Source organism: Oncorhynchus mykiss, chromosome 32 (assembly GCF_013265735.2).
Source record: "Oncorhynchus mykiss isolate Arlee chromosome 32, USDA_OmykA_1.1, whole genome shotgun sequence".
Lineage (NCBI taxonomy): Eukaryota > Metazoa > Chordata > Actinopteri > Salmoniformes > Salmonidae > Oncorhynchus > Oncorhynchus mykiss.
In genome coordinates this window covers 13,677,137-13,697,251 of record NC_050572.1, presented here as the reverse complement: position 1 = coordinate 13,697,251, position 20,115 = coordinate 13,677,137, and the positions used below count along the sequence as shown (strand labels likewise).

Below are 20,115 nucleotides of genomic sequence, written 5' to 3'. Positions count from 1 at the left end.
AGTACGTTACCTATATAATCCTCTTTTAGTACGTTACCTATATAATCCTCTTTTAGTATGTTCCCTATCTAATCCTCTTTTAGTACGTTACCTATATATTCCTCTCTTAGTATGTCCCCTATCTAATCCTCTTTTAGTACATTACCTATATAATCCTCTTTTAGTATGTTACCTATATAATCCTCTTTTAGTATGTACCTATCTAATCCTCTTTTAGTACGTTACCTATATATTCCTCTTTTAGTATGTTACCTATATAATCCTCTTTTAGTACGTTACCTATATAATCCTCTTTTAGTATGTTACCTATATAATCCTCTTTTAGTATGTACCTATCTAATCCTCTTTTAGTATGTACCTATCTAATCCTCTTTTAGTACGTTACCTATATAATCCTCTTTTAGTATGTTCCCTATATAATCCTCTTTTAGTATGTTCCCTATATAATCCTCTTTTAGTATGTTCGTTACCTATATATTCCTCTCTTAGTATGTCCCCTATCTAATCCTCTTTTAGTACATTACCTATATAATCCTCTTTTAGTATGTTACCTATATATTCCTCTCTTAGTATGTCCCCTATCTAATCCTCTTTTAGTACATTACCTATATAATCCTCTTTTAGTATGTTACCTATATAATCCTCTTTTAGTATGTACCTATCTAATCCTCTTTTAGTACGTTACCTATATATTCCTCTTTTAGTATGTTACCTATATAATCCTCTTTTAGTACGTTACCTATATAATCCTCTTTTAGTATGTTACCTATATAATCCTCTTTTAGTATGTACCTATCTAATCCTCTTTTAGTATGTACCTATCTAATCCTATTTTAGTACGTTACCTATATAATCCTCTTTTAGTATGTTCCCTATATAATCCTCTTTTAGTATGTTCCCTATATAATCCTCTTTTAGTATGTTCCCTATATAATCCTCTTTTAGTATGTTCCCTATATAATCCTCTTTTAGTATGTTCCCTATATAATCCTCTTTTAGTATGTTCCCTATCTAATCCTCTTTTAGTACGTTACCTATATATTCCTCTCTTAGTATGTCCCCTATCTAATCCTCTTTTAGTACATTACCTATATAATCCTCTTTTAGTATGTTACCTATATAATCCTCTTTTAGTATGTACCTATCTAATCCTCTTTTAGTACGTTACCTATATATTCCTCTTTTAGTATGTTACCTATATAATCCTCTTTTAGTACGTTACCTATATAATCCTCTTTTAGTATGTTACCTATATAATCCTCTTTTAGTATGTACCTATCTAATCCTCTTTTAGTACGTTACCTATATAATCCTCTTTTAGTATGTCCCCTATCTAATCCTCTTTTAGTATGTACCTATATATTCCTCTCTTAGTATGTCCCCTATCTAATCCTCTTTTAGTACGTTACCTATATATTCCTCTCTTAGTATGTTCCCTATCTAATTAACTCTTGTACCCTACCTAATTACTATGTACCCTACCTAATCCACTCTTTGTATGTTCCCTGTGTAATCAGCTCTGAGTACTGTATGTTCCCTATGTTCCCTCTTTTAGTACGTTACCTATATAATCCTCTTTTAGTATGTTACCTATATAATCCTCTTTTAGTATGTTCCCTATATAATCCTCTTTTAGTATGTTCCCTATATAATCCTCTTTTAGTATGTTCCCTATATAATCCTCTTTTAGTATGTTCCCTATATAATCCTCTTTTAGTATGTTCCCTATCTAATCCTCTTTTAGTACGTTACCTATATATTCCTCTCTTAGTATGTCCCCTATCTAATCCTCTTTTAGTACATTACCTATATAATCCTCTTTTAGTATGTTACCTATATAATCCTCTTTTAGTACGTTACCTATCTAATCCTCTTTTAGTACGTTACCTATATATTCCTCTTTTAGTATGTTACCTATATAATCCTCTTTTAGTACGTTACCTATATAATCCTCTTTTAGTATGTTACCTATATAATCCTCTTTTAGTATGTACCTATCTAATCCTCTTTTAGTACGTTACCTATATAATCCTCTTTTAGTATGTCCCCTATCTAATCCTCTTTTAGTATGTACCTATATATTCCTCTCTTAGTATGTCCCCTATCTAATCCTCTTTTAGTACGTTACCTATATATTCCTCTCTTAGTATGTTCCCTATCTAATTAACTCTTGTACCCTACCTAATTACTATGTACCCTACCTAATCCACTCTTTGTATGTTCCCTGTGTAATCAGCTCTGAGTACTGTATGTTCCCTATATAAAAGGTGTCAGGTAGAGGGTATATTAACTACTAACCTTACCTTAAGGTGTCAGGGGGGGTATACTAACTACTAACCTTACCTTAAGGTGTCAGGTAGGGTGTACACTAACTACTAACCTTAAGGTGTCAGGTAGGGGGTATACTAACTACTAACCTTAAGGTGTCAGGTAGGGGGTATACTAACTACTAATCTTAGCTTAAGGTGTCAGGTAGGGGGTACACTAACTACTAACCTTACGGTGTCAGGGAGGGGGTATACTAACTATTAACTTTATCTTAAGGTGTCAGGTAGGGGGTACACTAACTACTAACCTTAAGGTGTCAGGGGGGGTACACTAACTACTAACCTTAAGGTGTAAGTTAATGGGTATACTAACTACTAACCTTACCTTAAGGTGCCAGGTGAGGGGTATACTAACCTTACCTTAAGGTGTCAGGTAGGGGGTATACTAACTACTAACCTTAAGGTGTCAGGTAGGGGGTATACTAACTACTAACCTTACCTTAATGTGTCAGGTAGGGGGTATACTAACTACTAACCTTAAGGTGTCAGGTAGGGGGTATATTAACTACTAACCTTACCTTAATGTGTCAGGTGGGGGGTATACTAACTACTAACCTTAAGGTGCCCGGTGAGGGGTATACTAACCACTAACCTTACCTTAAGGAGTCAGGTAGGGGGTACACTAACTACTAACCTTAAGGTGTCAGGTAGGGGGTAAACTAACTACTAACCTTACCTTAATGTGTCAGGTAGGGGGTATACTAACTACTAACCTTAAGGTGTCAGGTAGGGGGGATACTAACTACTAACCTTAATGTGTCGGGGGGGGGGGGGGGGGGGGGGGTACATTAACTACTAACCTTAAGATGTCAGGTAGGGAGTATATTAACTACTAACCTTACCTTAATGTGTCAGGTAGGGGGTATATTAACTACTAACCTTACCTTAATGTGTCAGGTAGGGGGTATACTAACTACTAACCTTACCTTAATGTGTCAGGTAGGGAGTATATTAACTACTAACCTTACCTTAATGTGTCAGGTAGGGGGTATATTAACTACTAACCTTACCTTAATGTCTCAGGTAGGGGGTATATTAACTACTAACCTTACCTTAATGTGTCAGGTAGGGGGTATATTAACTACTAACCTTACCTTAATGTGTCAGGTAGGGAGTATATTAACTACTAACCTTACCTTAATGTGTCAGGTAGGGGGTATATTAACTACTAACCTTACCTTAAGGTGTCAGGGGGGTACACTAACTACTAACCTTAATTTGTCAGAGGGGGTATACTAACTACTAACCTTAAGATGTCAGGTAGGGGGTATATTAACTACTAACCTTAAGGTGTCAGGTAGGGGGTATATTAACTACTAACCTTAATGTGTCGGGGGGGGGGGGGGTATACTAACTACTAACCTTACCTTAAGATGTCAGGTAGGGGGTACACTAACTACTAACCTTAATGTGTCAGGGGGGTATACTAACTACTAACCTTACCTTAAGGTGTCAGGTAGGGGGTATACTAACTACTAACCTTACCTTAAGGTGTCAGGTGGGGGGGTATACTAACTACTAACCTTAAGGTGCCCGGTGAGGGGTATACTAACCACTAACCTTACCTTAAGGTGTCAGGTATGGGGTACACTAACTACTAACCTTAAGGTGTCAGGTAGGGGGTATACTAACTACTAACCTTACCTTAAGGTGTCAGGGGGGGGTACACTAACTACTAACCTTAATTTGTCAGAGGGGGTATACTAACTACTAACCTTAAGGTGTCAGGTAGGGGGTATACTAACTACTAACCTTAATGTGTCAGGGGGCTATACTAACTACTAACATTAAGGTGTCAGATAGGGGGTATAATAACTACTAACCTTACCTTAAGGTTCCAGGTAGGGGGTATACTGACAACTAACCTTAATGTGTCAGGGGGTATACTAACTACTAACCTTCAGGTGTCAGGGGGGGTATACTAACTACTAACCTTACCTTAAGGTGTCAGGTAGGGGGTATACTAACTACTAACCTTACCTTAAGGTGTCAGGGGGTGGGGGGGGGGGTATACTAACTACTAACCTTATCTTAAGTTGTCAGGTAGGGGGTATACTAACTACTAACCTCACCTTAATGTGCCAGGTAGGGGGTACACTAACTACTAACCTTACCTTAAGTTGTCAGGGGGGGGGGGGGTATATTAACTACTAACCTTACCACAAAATACCACACCAGGTGCCAACAAACACACTCACATTCTGTTGTAAAGATGCTAGATTCTCTATATAACAATGCCATTTCACAGTTATACCACTAGGGGTCATAATGAGCTGAGCTCAGTGAGCAGGGAATAGTGTGTGGTGTGGGAGTGGGTTGGGGGGGGGGGGGGGGGGGGGGGGGGTTGTAGGGGTTGTGGTGTGGGGCAGTTAACCTTCGTTTCCCACTAACGTTGTAGGGTCGGGCTCTTACCTTGAAAGTGGACATGGTGGGGTCCCTGTTATACCTGTCTATGGTGTGGAACTTGGTGGTGGAGTGGTTGAGCTCAGGGTACAGTTCAGTGTGTCTTTTGCGAGTGTGCATCACTTTCTGGAAGGGAGAGGAAGGTACAACAAACATGAAGAGGATAAGAAAAGAAAAGCTATAGAGGCAAGGACTGAGAGGGACTGAAAGAGATGGATAGATGGATAGATAGCTGAGTCCTCTCGTCTTCTCTCTAACATCTCTCTGTTCTCTACTAGGCTTTGATGCTGCCTGTGATGTGACACGTCTATGAGTTTGCTCTGAATGGATATGAGAGCCAAACAGGCTGCGTTAATATTAGCGTTAGCTAGTTAGCAAGTTAGCATTAGTTAGTTAGCAATTTAGCATTAGTTAGTTAGCAATTAGCCAGCAGTGAAGTGGCTCTGAATAAAATGTTCCTGTAAGTATAGCTGGAGGATCAAATCCTAACCCTCACCATTTAGCTGAGACTCAACTGACCTTATACGTTCTAGCATCTATAAGAGCAACTACATCCTATTACAAGTGGAAGTGGAAGTCCCTGACAGGATAGAGACCTTGTTACAGCGACTCGCTCTCTTCGCTAATGGCTAACGCTTAAGCAGCACGGTGGCGGCTAATCGACACAGCCGCTCTGAGGGTGTAGAGAGACACAGGGGCCAGACGGCGACACTCACAAACTCAGACACTCTGGCCAAGGCCGGCTGTGACCGCTGCCACCAATTACCACAGTCTGCACTCTCTTCTCCCCGTCTGTCAGTTCTCTCTCTCTCTCTCTCTCTCTCTCCTTCTCTCACTGCTCTTTTCTCTCACATTCTTTACCTTAAACTCTCAGGCCACCTCAAATCTTTCTCCCTCAGACACACACTCGGTAAAGGGGTACACTGGCGTCCATTTTTGACAAAGGAAGTCAGACATTTTGAGGGACATATCATGCAGTTTTGCAGACTACGGTCAGACAGGAAGGGTTGTGAGCTCTGGGAAATTGTTGCCCTTAGGCAACATCATTCTACTCCAGGTTATCATATTGTAGCTAAGCGCTAGTGCTTGTTAGCCTGTTAGTTTTGCAACAGTCGACACATGCCTTAGTTATACTATGGACAAGGCCTCCGCAGTGGAAAGCAAGTCTCCAGTCTTTACATGGTAAGGATAAGGAAAGCCAATACTTGAATAGGGTTTAGCAAAGGGTTTAGTTTAGTTAATTGTTAGGGGGGGGGGGGGGGGGGGGGCTGTTTGAGACTGGAGTTTTGCTAGATTCCCAGGGCTTGTTCCTTCCACGGAGAGATTATTTCACGCCAACACACACACAAACACACGTGATTACCCCCAAAACACACACATCTACCAGACTGACATAAACTCACCGTCTATCATTCATATATCCACTCAAACCGTTCCACTGCACAAATCTTTCTTCAACCAGGACCTGGCACCCCATTCTGCATTTTCTATTGAGATCGAAATGACTGACTGATTCAGTTTGAAAAAAGTTCAATTAAATTATTGTTTTTTGTATACCTGCTGGTACATGTTCAATATATCAATCAAGCTAAGATCAGTCAAAACCAAATCCATCCATCCACAGGAGGAGCCCTAGATTCTTGTTGTAGAAACAGACTACACTATGTATGGGTCACTGTACCAAGTTAAATTCAAGGGAGACACAGGCGCAAGGGGGCGGGGGGGTTATAGATGCCATGGGCTCCTCTGAACGTCAGTCAAACCTGGCTGAAGCAGACAGAAGCAGAGATAGGCTGGGGGGAGGGTAGTAGGTGGGATCTTACCTCAAAGTCCAGCTCAGAGTACCGTACTCTTTTCCTCTGAGGGAGGGGGGGGGGGGGGGGGGGGGGGTCAGGGGGAGAGAAGATATGATCAATGTCTGTAGATCCTTGGACCCCTCCACTCATCATCAACAGAAACGTGTGTAGCAAAGTAGTTGTTTCCACTTGCAACATGCATGCTAACACAAAACACACGTCATGTAGTGGCTCAGATGAAACGAGGTCCTTCTGATGCAGTGAAACCTTGTGAGCTTCATTCCCACATGGGCAACATCTTCCCAATAAACATGGCTACTGCAAATTGCTTTGGATTACAGTCAAATCTATAAAAAAAAGATATTATTAAAGTTCACCACAACCAACAGCCTTCATTCTATTGAAGGTATGTCCAAGATGATTGAGACAGTCATGTAATGTCCTTCAACTGTCTTCCATGCTGTCTCCTGCATCAGACCACTCAGTCACTCCTTAGCTTGGTGTGACCTAATGGACAGCTGTAGTTATTGCACACTCAGAGATGGGGTGGATGTCCACTTAACAGTTAACTCTCTTGACTTGTTTGTCTGACCCTGACATTCTCTCTTTTTCTCAGAAACCCTTTACACCACTGATAAGATTGGCCCTACATTTAGCTGAAAGCCCTGGTCCTTCTTTTAATGTCTGGACTTGCAGAGAAAGGCTACGAGAGCCGAGGCTTTTAAAGAAAGACAGAAATAAAGAAAGGAAGAAAGAAAGATGGACACATTGTTGTAGAGAACTGAGGGTGCATCTGAAATAGGCCCCGGATAGTGGTGAACATGGTTCCATTTTAGCCTCAAGCAATGCCTCAGATCTCTCTCATTCAAACACTTTGTCACAGTCATCGCGTTGTGTGTGTAACCTCTAACCTTCACAAAAGCGATCCCATGACATTTGAGGACATTTGACAATCCCCAGTACTATACAGTACACATGCACTATGCACTTGAATGAAGGCACACATACTTTCACAAAGATCTACTCTCCATCACACGTCCTACGTGCAAGCACACTACATCACCCAATATCAGTGTTATTTGTCGGAACAAACTGTTGTTCTTACTGAGGAACACCCACCAATGCCACTTCACAGCATGACATTCACAGAGAAGTGAAACGACCCTCACAGAAAAATGACATGATTTCACATGTTGAAAATCCTGTGAAATCACATGGAAACATGTTTTTGAAAGACTTCACATATGATCACATGTGGTTTCATGTTATCACATGTTGCTTTACATGTTGTCACATGTCATCACATTAACTTCACATAAGATCACGTGATCAAATGAAAACGTGTGATTGGAACACCGCAAAATCATGTGATTTTTCCATGAATCTCTCCTCTACTCTCTCCTCTCCATCCCTCATCACTCCTCTCCTCTCCTTCCCTCATCACTCTCTCCTCTCCATCCCTCATCACTCCTCTCCTCATCACTCTCTACTCTTCGTCCATCATCACTCTCTCCTGTCCTCTCCTTCCTTCCCTCATCACTCTCTCCTGTCCTCTCCTTCCTTCTCTCATCACTCTCTCCTCTCCTCCTCTCATCACTCTCTCTTCTCCTCTCCTTCCATCCCTCATCACTCTCTCCTCTCCTTCCCTCATCACTCCTCTCCTCATCACTCTCTACTCTTCGTCCATCATCACTCTCTCCTGTCCTCTCCTTCCTTCCCTCATCACTCTCTCCTCTCCTCCTCTCATCACTCTCTCTTCTCCTCTCCTTCCATCCCTCATCACTCTCTCTTCTCCTCTCCTCTCCATCCATCATAACTCTCTCCTCTCCTTCCTTCCCTCATCACACCTCTCCTCTCCTTCCCTCACCCCTCTCTCCTTCCCTCATCACTCTCTCTTCTCCTCTCCTTCCCTCATCACTCTCTTTTCTCCTCTCCTTCCCTCATCACTCATCAATCTCTCCTCTCCTCTCCTCATCTCATCACTCTCTCCTCTCCTCTCCTTCCCTCATCACTCTCTCCTCTCCTTCCCTCATCACTCTCTTCTCTCCTCATCACTCTTTCCTCTCCTCTCCTTCCCTCATCACTCTCTCCTCTCCTTTCTTCCCTCATCACTCTCTCCTCTCCTTCCTTCCCTCATCACTCTCTCCTCTCCTTCCTTCCCCCATCACTCTCTCCTCTCCTTCCTTCCCTCATCACTCTCTCCTCTCCTTCCCTCATCACTCTCTCCTCTCCGTCCTTCATCACTCTCTCCTCTCCTTCCTTCCCTCATCATTCTCTCCTCTCCTTCCTTCCCTCATCATTCTCTCCTCTCCTTCCTTCCCTCATCATTCTCTCCTCTCCTTCCTTCCCTCATCATTCTCTCCTCTCCTTCCCTCATCACTCTCTCCTCTCCTTCCTTCATCACTCTCTCCTCTCCTTCCTTCCCTCATCACTCTCTCCTCTCCTTCCCTCATCACTCTCTCCTCTCCATCCCTCATCACTCTCTCCTCTCCTTCCCTCATCACTCTCTCCTCTCCTTCCCGCATCACTCTCTCCTCTCTTTCCTTCCCTCATCACTCTCTCCTCTCCTTCCTTTCCTCATCACTCTGTCCTCTCCTTCCTTTCCTCATCACTCTCTCCTCTCCTTCCTTCCCTCATCACTCTCTCCTCTCCTTTCTTCCCTCATCACTCTGTCCTCTCCTTCCTTCCCTCATCACTCTCTCCTCTCCTGCCTTTCCTCATCACTCTGTCCTTTCCATCCTTCCCTCATCACTCTCTCCTCTCCTTCTCTCATCACTCCCTCCTCTACTTTTCCTAAAAGTGTCTTCACAACAGCAAACAACATTACAGAGCTTTTCAAGACGTTATGAAAATGGACTTTTTCTAGCTTTCACATTAAAATCTACAAATCTCAATACTAAAACCTCAACCCTCTCCAAAATCTCCAAAGCAATCAAGTCAATTTCTGTAATACCTTACATTTTCCATCTTCATATCTTTTAGTTTGATTTTATGGAGCACTCAATCTCCGTCTGGAGAGGGCATTTTCCTCAAACAGGAGGAAATAAACTGTTTATCAAAGCCTCTGAACAATGATGAATGAGTCCCAAATGGCATCCTATTCCCTCTGTAGTGCACTACTTTTGACCAGAGCCCTATTCCCTCTATAGTGAACTACTTTTGACCAGAGCCCTATTCCCTCTATAGTGCACTACTTTTGACCAGAGCCCTGTTCCCTCTATAGTGCACTACTTTTGACCAGAGCCCTGTTCCCTCTATAGTGCACTACTTTTGACCAGAGCCCTATTCCCTCTATTGTGCACTACTTTTGACCAGGGCCCTGTTCCCTCTATAGTGCACTACTTTTGACCAGAGCCCTGTTCCCTCTATAGTGCACTACTTTTGACCAGAGCCATAGGTCAAACACAGTGCGCTATAAAGGAAATAGTATGTAATTCAGTGGAGGCTGTTGAGGGGAAGACGGCTTTTAATAATGGCTGGAACGGAGCAAAGGGAAAGGCAACAAACACATAGAAACCATGTTTGATGTATTTGATACCATTCCAAGAGCTCGTCCTCCCCAATTAAGGTGCAACCAGCCTCCTGTGGTGTAATCTGGGACACAGACAATACATCAAGCTAAGCACAGGGATACCTCAGACATCTCTCAGAGGGATGTTTAAAGATATTCAGGATACCTCAGACATCTCTCAGAGGGATGTTTAAAGATATTCAGGATACCTCAGACGTCTCTCAGAGGGATGTTTAAAGATATTCAGGACACCTCAGACGTCTCTCAGAGGGATGTTTAAAGATCTTCAGGATACCTCAGACGTCTCTCAGAGGGATGTTTAAAGATATTCAGGACACCTCAGACGTCTCTCAGAGGGATGTTTAAAGATATTCAGGATACCTCAGACGTCTCTGAGGGATGTTTAAAGATCATCAGGAGTGGACTCAAAGTCTGAGTTCCAAATTACACCCTATTCCTTCTATAGTAGGCCTACCCTACGGGTCCTGGTCAAAAGCACTGCAATAAATAGGGAACAGGGTGCCATTTGGGATGCAAGCCATTCATCTGAGTGACATGTTTTAAAAACGGGGCTGTAATGCATTTCATTCTACATGAAGCACATGCACTACCCTGTCCTACAGCGTAAGTACTGTCCCCATTCCTTCATCAACCTTGTGAGCCAGCAGGATCCTGTGTGTGTGTGTGTGTGTGTGTGTGTAATTAAGGTGTGCACACAGACACTCTCAAGGGGTACTCCCTGTGGGCGACAAGTAGTCTGGTGGGTAGGAGCGTTGGGCCAGTAACCGAAAGGTTGCTGGATCGAATCCCTGAGCTGACAAGGTAAAAATCTGTTGTTATGCCCCTGAACAAGGCAGTTAACCCACTGTTCCCCGGGCGCCGTGGATGTCAATTAAGGTAGCCCTCTTGACATCTCTGATTCAGAAGGGTTGGGTTAAATGCGTAAGACACATTTCAGTTGAATGCATTCAGTTGTGCAACTGACTAGGTATCCCCACTTCTCCTGTCCCTGTCAACCGATCTGCTCTGCCTCCTTGTAGGCCGGAAGGGTGATTATAGACACAAAAGTGTGTGTGTATGTGTGTTTACCAATCTGCATGAATGTAGACATCTTTATATCCCATAATGAGTAATAATTTCTGAACAGCATTCCGTTCTCATGCACACACACATAACAGACGAGAGCAGTGTTTCCCTAACTCAGTCCTGGGTCCCCTAAGGGGTGTGTTTGGGTTTTTACCCTAACACTACACAGCTGATTCAAATTATCAAAGCTCATTGATTAGTTGATTTTTTGAATCAGCTGTGCAGTGTCTGGGAAAAGTCCCCAGGTCCAAGTTTGGGAATCCCCTGACTACTGGTTATATTGCCACTAGAGCGAGCACCAGCACACATACACACATACACACACACAGACACGTACACACACACACACACACACACATACACACAAGTACACACACATACACACACACACACACAAGTACACACACATACACACAAGTACACACACATGTTCACACACATACACACATGTACACACACACACACATACACACACATACACACACATACACACAAATACACACACATACACACAAGTACACACACATACACGCACATACACACAAGTACACACGCATACACACATGTTCACACACATACACACACGTACACACACATACACACAAGTACGCACACATACACACACATACACACAAGTACACACACATACACACACATACACACAAGTACGCACACATACACACACATACACACAAGTACACACACATACACACACATACACACAAGTACGCACACATACACACACATACACACAAGTACACACGCATACACACATGTTCACACACATACACACACCTACACACACATACACACAAGTACGCACACATACACACACATACACACACATACACAAAACTGCTCACACACAGACTTCTGACAGACCTGGATCACAGTGGCATCCACAGATAAATCACCATTCAATACCCTGGTTTATTGTTCATACCCATCTTCTTTCTCTGCTAATATCAACCCTGGGACATGACTATATAGGAAATCACTACGTTTCAACAATAAGCGCGTTCAGCCCTCTAATAGCACACAGTGTGTATTTGAGAAAGATTGGTGTGTGATCTTTCTGTCATGGGTTTTGGTTGACCTTGTATCTGGACAACGTGTGTGTATGGAGAGTGGAGTGAGTGTTTGTATCTGGCGCTCCTTCTCCTCCCATCATCCCTTCTGTTCCCTCCATCACCCCTTTTCAGCTAGCAGAGAGACTGATGCTAGCTGTCATACAACCTGGTTGTAAACACTCTCCTCCCGTCCCTCCACCCCTCTCTCTTTACCTCCAGGGAGCCAGCGGAGAGGCTGGGGTTAGTGTTGGTGCTGCCCAGGTTGCGTGGCAGGGTCCGGTTGCGCTCCACCGCGCCTCCCCCTCCTGTTAGAATCTGCCTCACCGATGGCCTCTGGCCAGGCTTCAGCGAGTGCCCGTAGTCATGCATGTGGCCCCCATGCACGTGGACGCCCGGAGCGTGCATGTGGCCCTGGGGACCTTGACTCCCGTGCACGGGGAGCTGCTTGAGCGTCCCGTAAGAGCGGTTCATGTTCATGCCGATGTTCATGTTGTGGTCACCGGGGGAGATGAAGTCAGCTGGGTAGGCCTCACTCTCTGCCGGGTGGAGGGTCATGGGCGATGGGGGCGGGGGGAAGGGCGGGTCGTCCACTGCGATGTTTAGCGGCTTGTCCTCGCCCCCCAGCCCCAGACCCAGACCTGGGGGCAGAGGGGGTTTTAAACTGACCGTCCTACGGGGTAACACCATATAGTCCCCCTCCCCTCCCCCACAAGGTCCATCCAGAGTGTTGGGAAGAGGGGGCGGTCGAGACCAGCCCATCCCGCTCTCAGTGCACAGGTAGACAGGCGCCGTGTTCCTGGGGTTCCCCTGGTGCATCTGCTGCTCCACGTTCACCTCCTTTTTCACAGTGGTGTCACTTAGCTCGTTCAGAACACCTAGCGGGGGCACCTGCATGGTGAGACGGGGAAACTCATATTAAGGAGTCATCACTAAATACACTACAGATATTATCACTGATATCACTAAATACACTACAGATATTATCACTGATATCACTAAATACACTACAGATATTATCACTGATATCACTAAATACACTACAGATATTATCACTGATATCACTAAATACACTACAGATATTATCACTGATATCACTAAATACACTACAGATATTATCACTGATATCACTAAATACACTCTTTGAAAAAAGGGTTCCAAAAGGGTTCTTCGCCTGTCCCCATAGCAGAACACTTTTGGGTTCCGTGTAGAACCCTCTGTGGAAAGAGTTTTGATATGGAAGCCAAAAGGGTTCTACTTGGAATCAAACAGGTTCTACCTGGAATCAAAAATAGTTTCAAACCCTTTTAGGTTCTAGATAGCATACTTTTATGTAATAGTTTCTATCACTAAAGACAATATAGATTAGTTAGCGTTGATATCACTATAGATTGGCTCTTTGCTGTATAGTGTTTTAGAGAGAGAGCAGAACAGAATAGAGATAGAGAGCAGAATAGTGAGAGAGAGCAGGATAGAGATAGAGAGCAGGATAGAGAGCAGTTTTACATTTCTGGTAAAAACAATTGTAAGATTAAGATAACTTTATTGGTCAATGTACAGGACCAATTGAAAATTGACACACCTTTAAAACCCAACCACTCCAAAAGACAGACATACAGTGCATTTGAAAAGTATTCAGACCTCTCGACTTTTTTTCCATATTTTGTTATGTTACAGCTGTATTCTAAAATGGATAAAAAATATATTTATATCCTCAGCAATCTACACACAATAGCCCATAATCACAAAGCAAAAACAGATTTACCTAATTTACATACGTTTTTAGACCCTTTGCTATGAGACTCAATATTGAGCTCAGGTGTATCCTTTTTCCATTGATCATCCATGAGATGTTTCTAAAACTTGATTGGAGTCCACGCTGTAAATTCAATTGATTGGAAATGATTTGGAAAGGAACACACCTGTCTATATAAGGTCCCACAGTTAACAGTGCATGCCTGTCACTCCCTGACCGTAGAGATCCTTTTATTCTCTATGTTTGTTTGGTCAGGGTGTGACTCGGGTGGGAAAGTCTATGCTTTCTGGTTCTTTGTTTTTGGCCGGGTGTGGTTCTCAATCAGGGACAGCTGCCTATCGCTGTCTCTGATTGGGAATCAAACTTAGGCAGCCTTTTTTCCTTTTCTCATTTGTGGGTTGTTGTCTTTGTTAGTGGCATGTATGGCCTTACAGAGCTTCACGTTCGTTTAGTTGTTTATTGTTTTGTTGGCGACATTTAAAAATAAAGGAATGTGCGCTTATCACGCTGCACCTTGGTCTGGTCATTTCGTGACAATGATGATAGTGACAATGCCAGAGGAAAAAACAAGTCATGACGTCAAAGGAATTGTCCGTAGTGCTCCGAGACAGGCTTGTGTTGAGGCACAGATGTGGAGAAGGGTACCAAACACTTCTACAGCATTGAAGGTCCCCAGGAACAGTGGTCTTCATCGTTCTTAAATGGAAGACATTTGGAAGACTCTTCCTAGAGCTGGCCGCCTGGCCAAATTGAGCAATCGGGGGAGAAGGACCTTGTTCAAGGAGATGACCAAGAACTCGATGGTCACTCTGGCAGAGGTACAGAGTTCCTCTGTGGAGATGAGAGAACCTTCCAGAAGGACAACAATCTCTGCAGCACTCCACCAATGAGGCCTTTATGGTAAAGTGGCCAGACGGAAGCTACCTCTCTATAAAAGGCACATGACAGCACGCTTGGAGTTTGCCAAAAGGCACCAAATTACTCTCAGATTAAGAAACACGATTCTCTGTTCTGATGAAACCAAGATTGAACTCTTTGGCCTGAATGCCAAGCGTCACATCTGGAGGAATCCTGGCACCATCCCTACGGAGTAGCATGGTGGTGGCAGCATCATGCTGTGGGGATGTTTTTCAGCGACAGGGACTGGGAGATTAGTCAGGATAGAGGGAAAGATGAACATAGCAAAGTACAGAGAGATCCTTAAAACTTATTTGGGATAGGTGGCAGTATTTTCATATCCGGATGAAAAGCGTGCCCAAAGTAAACTGCCTGTTATCAGGCCCAGAAGCTAGGATATGCATATAATTGGTAGATGTCAACAGTCTTTAGAAAGAGTTTCAGGCTGGTTTTTGGAAAAATGACCCAGAAATTGTAGTTTTTCTAGGTGGCTCCCATTTTGGCTGTAGTGTTTCCATGCGCGTGGAAGAAAGCGCGTTCTTTCTTATTTATCTCTGGTAATGAACATGCTATTCTCCGTCTTAAATTTGATTGTTTATTTGCGTATTAGGATACCTAAGGTTTGATTATAAACATTGTTTGACTTGTTTGGAAAAGTTTATTAGTAATGTTTGGGATTCATTTTGTATGCAATTTGATGGAGGGAAACTGGATGGAGTATTGACTGCGTCAACTAAACTGATTTTTTATGGATATCAAGAAGGACATTATCGAACAAAATGACCATTTGTGATGTAACTGGGACCTTTTTGAGTGCCAACGCAACCTGGGCCAACGCAGCCACGCAACCTGGGCAGCACCAACACTAACCCCAGCCTCTCCGCTGGCTCCCTGGAGGTAAAGAGAGAGTGATGGAAGGACGGGAGGAGAGTGTTTACAACCAGGTTGTATGACAGCTAGCATTTGTGTCACACTTGCCTGGTTGAAATACGTTTTTCATGTGTTGGTAAGCAGGGCGCTGTCCTCAGATAATCGAATGGTTTGCTTTAGCCGTAAAACATTTTTTAAATCTGACATGGCGGCTGGATTAACAACAAGTTAAGATTTATTTTGATGTATTACACTTGTATTTTCATGAATGTTAAATAATTATAGTAATTACATTTGAATTCGGCGCTCTGCAATTTCAGCGGATGTTGTCGAGGAGTCCCGCTAGCGGCACGCCTTTCCCAAACAGGTTGAAAATCTACTCCAGAGAGCTCCGGACCTCAGACTGGGACAACGGTTCACCTTCCAACAGGACAATGACCCATAGCACACAGCCAAGACAACGCAGGAGTGGATTTGGGACAAGTCTCTGAATGTCCTTGAGTGGCCCAGCGAGATCCCAGACTAGAACCCAATCGAACATCTCTGGAGACACCTGAAAAAAGCTGTGAAGCAACGCTCCCCATCCAATCTGACAGAGCTTGAGATGATCTGCAAAGAAGAATGAGAGAAACTCCCCAAATACAGGTGTGCCAAGCTTGCAGTGTCATACCCAAGAAGACACGAGGCTATACATAGCAAAGTACTGAGTAAACGGTCTGAATACTTATGTAAATGTATTTATTTCAGTTTTTTATTTTCTATACATTTGCAAAACACCTGTTTTTGCTTTTTCATTATGGGATGTTGATGAATAAAACAAAACAATGTAATCCATTTTAGAATAAGGCTGTAACGTAACATAAAGTGGAACAAGTCAAGGTGTCTAAATACTTTCCGAATGCTCTGTATATATATAAAGGTTTTGGAGTGGTGTGGGGGGCCATACTCGGCGCCCAGGGAGCTGTTGTTGTGGGGGTTAAGTGCCTTGCTCAAGGGAACAACAGCAGTCAATGGCATCTAGGATTTCATACCAGCAACCCTCCGGTTGCCAGCTCACGTCCCGACAGATTTTTCCCATTGGACCCGGGATTCGAACTGGCAACCCTCTGAGTTGACTCTCTAACCGCTACTCTACCTGCCGCCCCTAATGACCCAATATGCCTGAGAGGGAGGGTCTATGCAAATGTACTGCACACTGATTAAATGAAATTAAATGAAACTACATTTGATTCTGTGAGTAGATTTGTTTTGCATTTAATCCCATCGCCCGTCTGCCCATTTATCCATCCATCCATCCATCCAATCGGTCCCTCACCTGGACGAGTAGGTTGGGAGGTGGGATGTTTCCAGGGAGGGAGCTGAAGTTGACCCCTAGGCCCCCCTCCTGGTGGGCCGCCAGCTTGGGGTCATCCTCTTCATCAAGGGAGATACGGGAGAGGGTCCCGGTGATGGTTGCTGGGTTACAGGTGTTAACTTCCTTGAAGATGACTGGAGGGAGAGAGTGAGAGGAGAGAGGAGGAGGGGAGAGAGGGGAAAGGAGGTGAGGATAAAGAGCAGAATATAGATGGAGAACAGAATAGAGATAGAGAGCAGAATAGAGGATGGGAGCAGAATATAAATGGAGAACAGAATAGAGATAGAGAGCAGAATAGAGGATGGGAGCAGAATAGAGATATAAAGCAGAATAGATAGAGAACAGAATAGAGATAGAGAGCAGAATAGAGATAGAGAGCAGAATTTAGAGATAGAGAGCAGAATAGAGACAGAGATACAGAGCAGAAAAGAGAGAGAGAGCAGAACAGAATAGAGATAGAGAGCAGAATAGTGATAGAGAGCAGGATAGAGATAGAGAGCAGGATAGAGAGCAGAATAGAGATAGAGAAGAGAATAGTGATAGAGAGTAGAATAGAGAAAGGGAGCAGAATAGAGATAGAGAGCAGAATAGAGATACAGAGCAGGATAGAGATAGAGAGCAGGATATAGATCAGGATAGAGATAGAGAGCAGAATAGAGATAGAGAACAGAATATATAGAGAGCACGATAGAGATAGAGAGCAGAATAGATATAGAGCAGGATGGAGATAAAGAGCAGGATAGAGAACAGAATAGATCAGGATAGAGATAGAGAGCAGAATAGAGATAGATCAGGATGGAGATAGAGAGCAGGATAGAGAACAGAATAGATATAGATCAGGATGGAGATAGAGAGCAGAATAGAGATAGAGTGCAGGATAGAGATAGAGAGAAAGATAGATATAGAGAGCAGGATAAAGGGATATGAAGAAGAGTTTGAGGCATATATAGTGAACTTACAATACAGTACATGAAAAAAATAGTTAAAATAGGTAAGATGGTATAAAAATAGTATGACCAGACAGAGAGAGAGAGAGAGAGAGAGAGAGAGAGAGAGAGAGAGAGAGAGAGAGAGAGAGAGAGAGAGAGAGAGGCATATATGCATTGAGCCTCCTGACATGGTTTTAATATAATAGACACCTGTGGAATTAATACAATTTAAAAAACAGCAACAAAACATGACAAAAAGCAGACCCATTCATCATATATGCAGACAACCCTTGAAATATACTGGAATGAAGACAGAAAACTCTCTCTAGACTCCCAGTCCTGTGGTAGGGGTGACTCAGCAGAGGTGAGCTTTGTTCCTGACACTGTGGCCCTCAGCTATTCTCACACAGTATATACTGTAGATAGAGGCGGTTTGGCTAGTTGATAAGATGTATGAGAGAGTATCTCTGTCCCACATGACACCCTATCCCTTGTTTAGTGCACTACTTTTGACCAGGGCCCATAGGGCTCAGGTCAATAGTAGAGCCATTTTGGGACATAGTCAGTGACATTGTGTAAAATGCAGTTGGCTCCAAATGAAATGGACCTGGATAACCCCCTGCTGTGGCCTTCCATTCCATCACATGGCCACTATGGGAACTCATTATTCCCTGTCTAGTTGTGACAGATTGCTTTATATTGTATGTGTGTGTGTGTGTGGGTGTGTGTGTGTCCTGAGACCAACAGCAAGGTAGGATGAGATTTTTCTTATACTGAGACCACAATGAAACTTAGAGAATGTTGTGGTTGTCCTTTTCATTTTCAGACTTTTAGTTTAGTGAACAAACAAAGGGATGAAGACACTTTTAAAATACCCAACTACAATATATGACTAACTGGTAAGAGTCAACATCTAAACAAAATAAGGCCAAATATCAGATTTACATCCTGTTCCTGTATAGTGCACTTGTTTGTTTTGGTCGTCTAACCAAAGTAGTGCACTTAGGAATAGGGTGTAATTTGAGGCGTAGCCTTAGTCATTGCAACAGACAGACATACAAGGTCAGAATACCATGGCCTACTGTATATAGTCAGAACACCAGTTCAACTAGACAAGGGATGGGCAACGCCAGTCCTCCAGGGCCTGATTGGTGCCCCAGCCCCAGCTAACACACCTGCCTCCAATAATGACCTAATCAGGATCTTCAGTTTAGAATTGAATTTGATTTATCAGCTGTGTTTGCTAGGAATGGAGACAAAGTGTGACGCCAACCAGACCCTGGAGGACTGGAGATGCCCACCCCTGGACTAGAGCAACATGTTTAACCCTGCATACATATTAATAACACATTCATGCTAACCTGGTCACCAAATCAGGTTTATACCGGTCAGATTGAATATGGTCACTCAATGGGCCACATTCAATCAATCCAGTAAATGTTTTTTTGATTGAATGCAGTCCGAAGGTGTACCACCATGGGTCTCACCTCGCAGTCACACAGTCATGCTGAATTACATGCACACAGCGTCAGAGTTTAGAGTGGTCACTGCTGGGCCACAATTAACTTAGGACAATCTGCAAGGTAAGTAGCTCAAAGTTTCATACAGTTTCTGTGTATTGATGTTAATGAGAGATAAAAGAAGAAGAATCAAGGCAGAATAATTTGCGTGTTTTTACATTATATTATTACAATAGCGTGTTCGATAGAACTACATCAGAGAACATTCTTGGCATAGCCTTCGTCAGGGAGTACAATACTCCGTTGTTCTAATGAACAGGGCCTTCAATCAGAGACCACCTTAAATCTACAAACACATAATACTGCATCCCTGCAGCGTTTCACGTCCTACAAGATTTGCATGAAAGTTTGAGTCAGGAGTTTGATGTAGATCTCAAATTAGAGTTGGGCCATTAGTGATTGACTGTGTTATGAGGGTCAGGCTGGTGCCAGACTTACATGGGTGTCCTCTCTCTGCAAGGGTGGAGGGGGGAAAGTAACCATGGCTGGGTGTTAATTTACGTCCACAGTGTTACATACATCACCCACACACACACACACACACACACAGACACACACAGACGCACACACGCACACACAGACACACACATCTAAATTCC

General features: G+C 43.3%; 1 protein-coding gene across 1 annotated transcript in view; it reads right to left on the bottom strand.

The window, feature by feature from the left end:
* The window catches only part of LOC110487938 (adhesion G protein-coupled receptor B2-like), a 217,402-nt gene that overhangs the window by 27,738 nt on the left and 169,549 nt on the right, over positions 1 to 20,115 (bottom strand). The window contains exons 23-24 of the mRNA XM_036970608.1: positions 17,029 to 17,201; positions 12,407 to 13,081 (exon numbers count right to left, since the gene is read on the bottom strand). Of these exons, the coding sequence (XP_036826503.1) occupies positions 12,407 to 13,081; positions 17,029 to 17,201 (848 nt within the window). The remainder of the gene's footprint in view (positions 1 to 12,406; positions 13,082 to 17,028; positions 17,202 to 20,115) is intronic.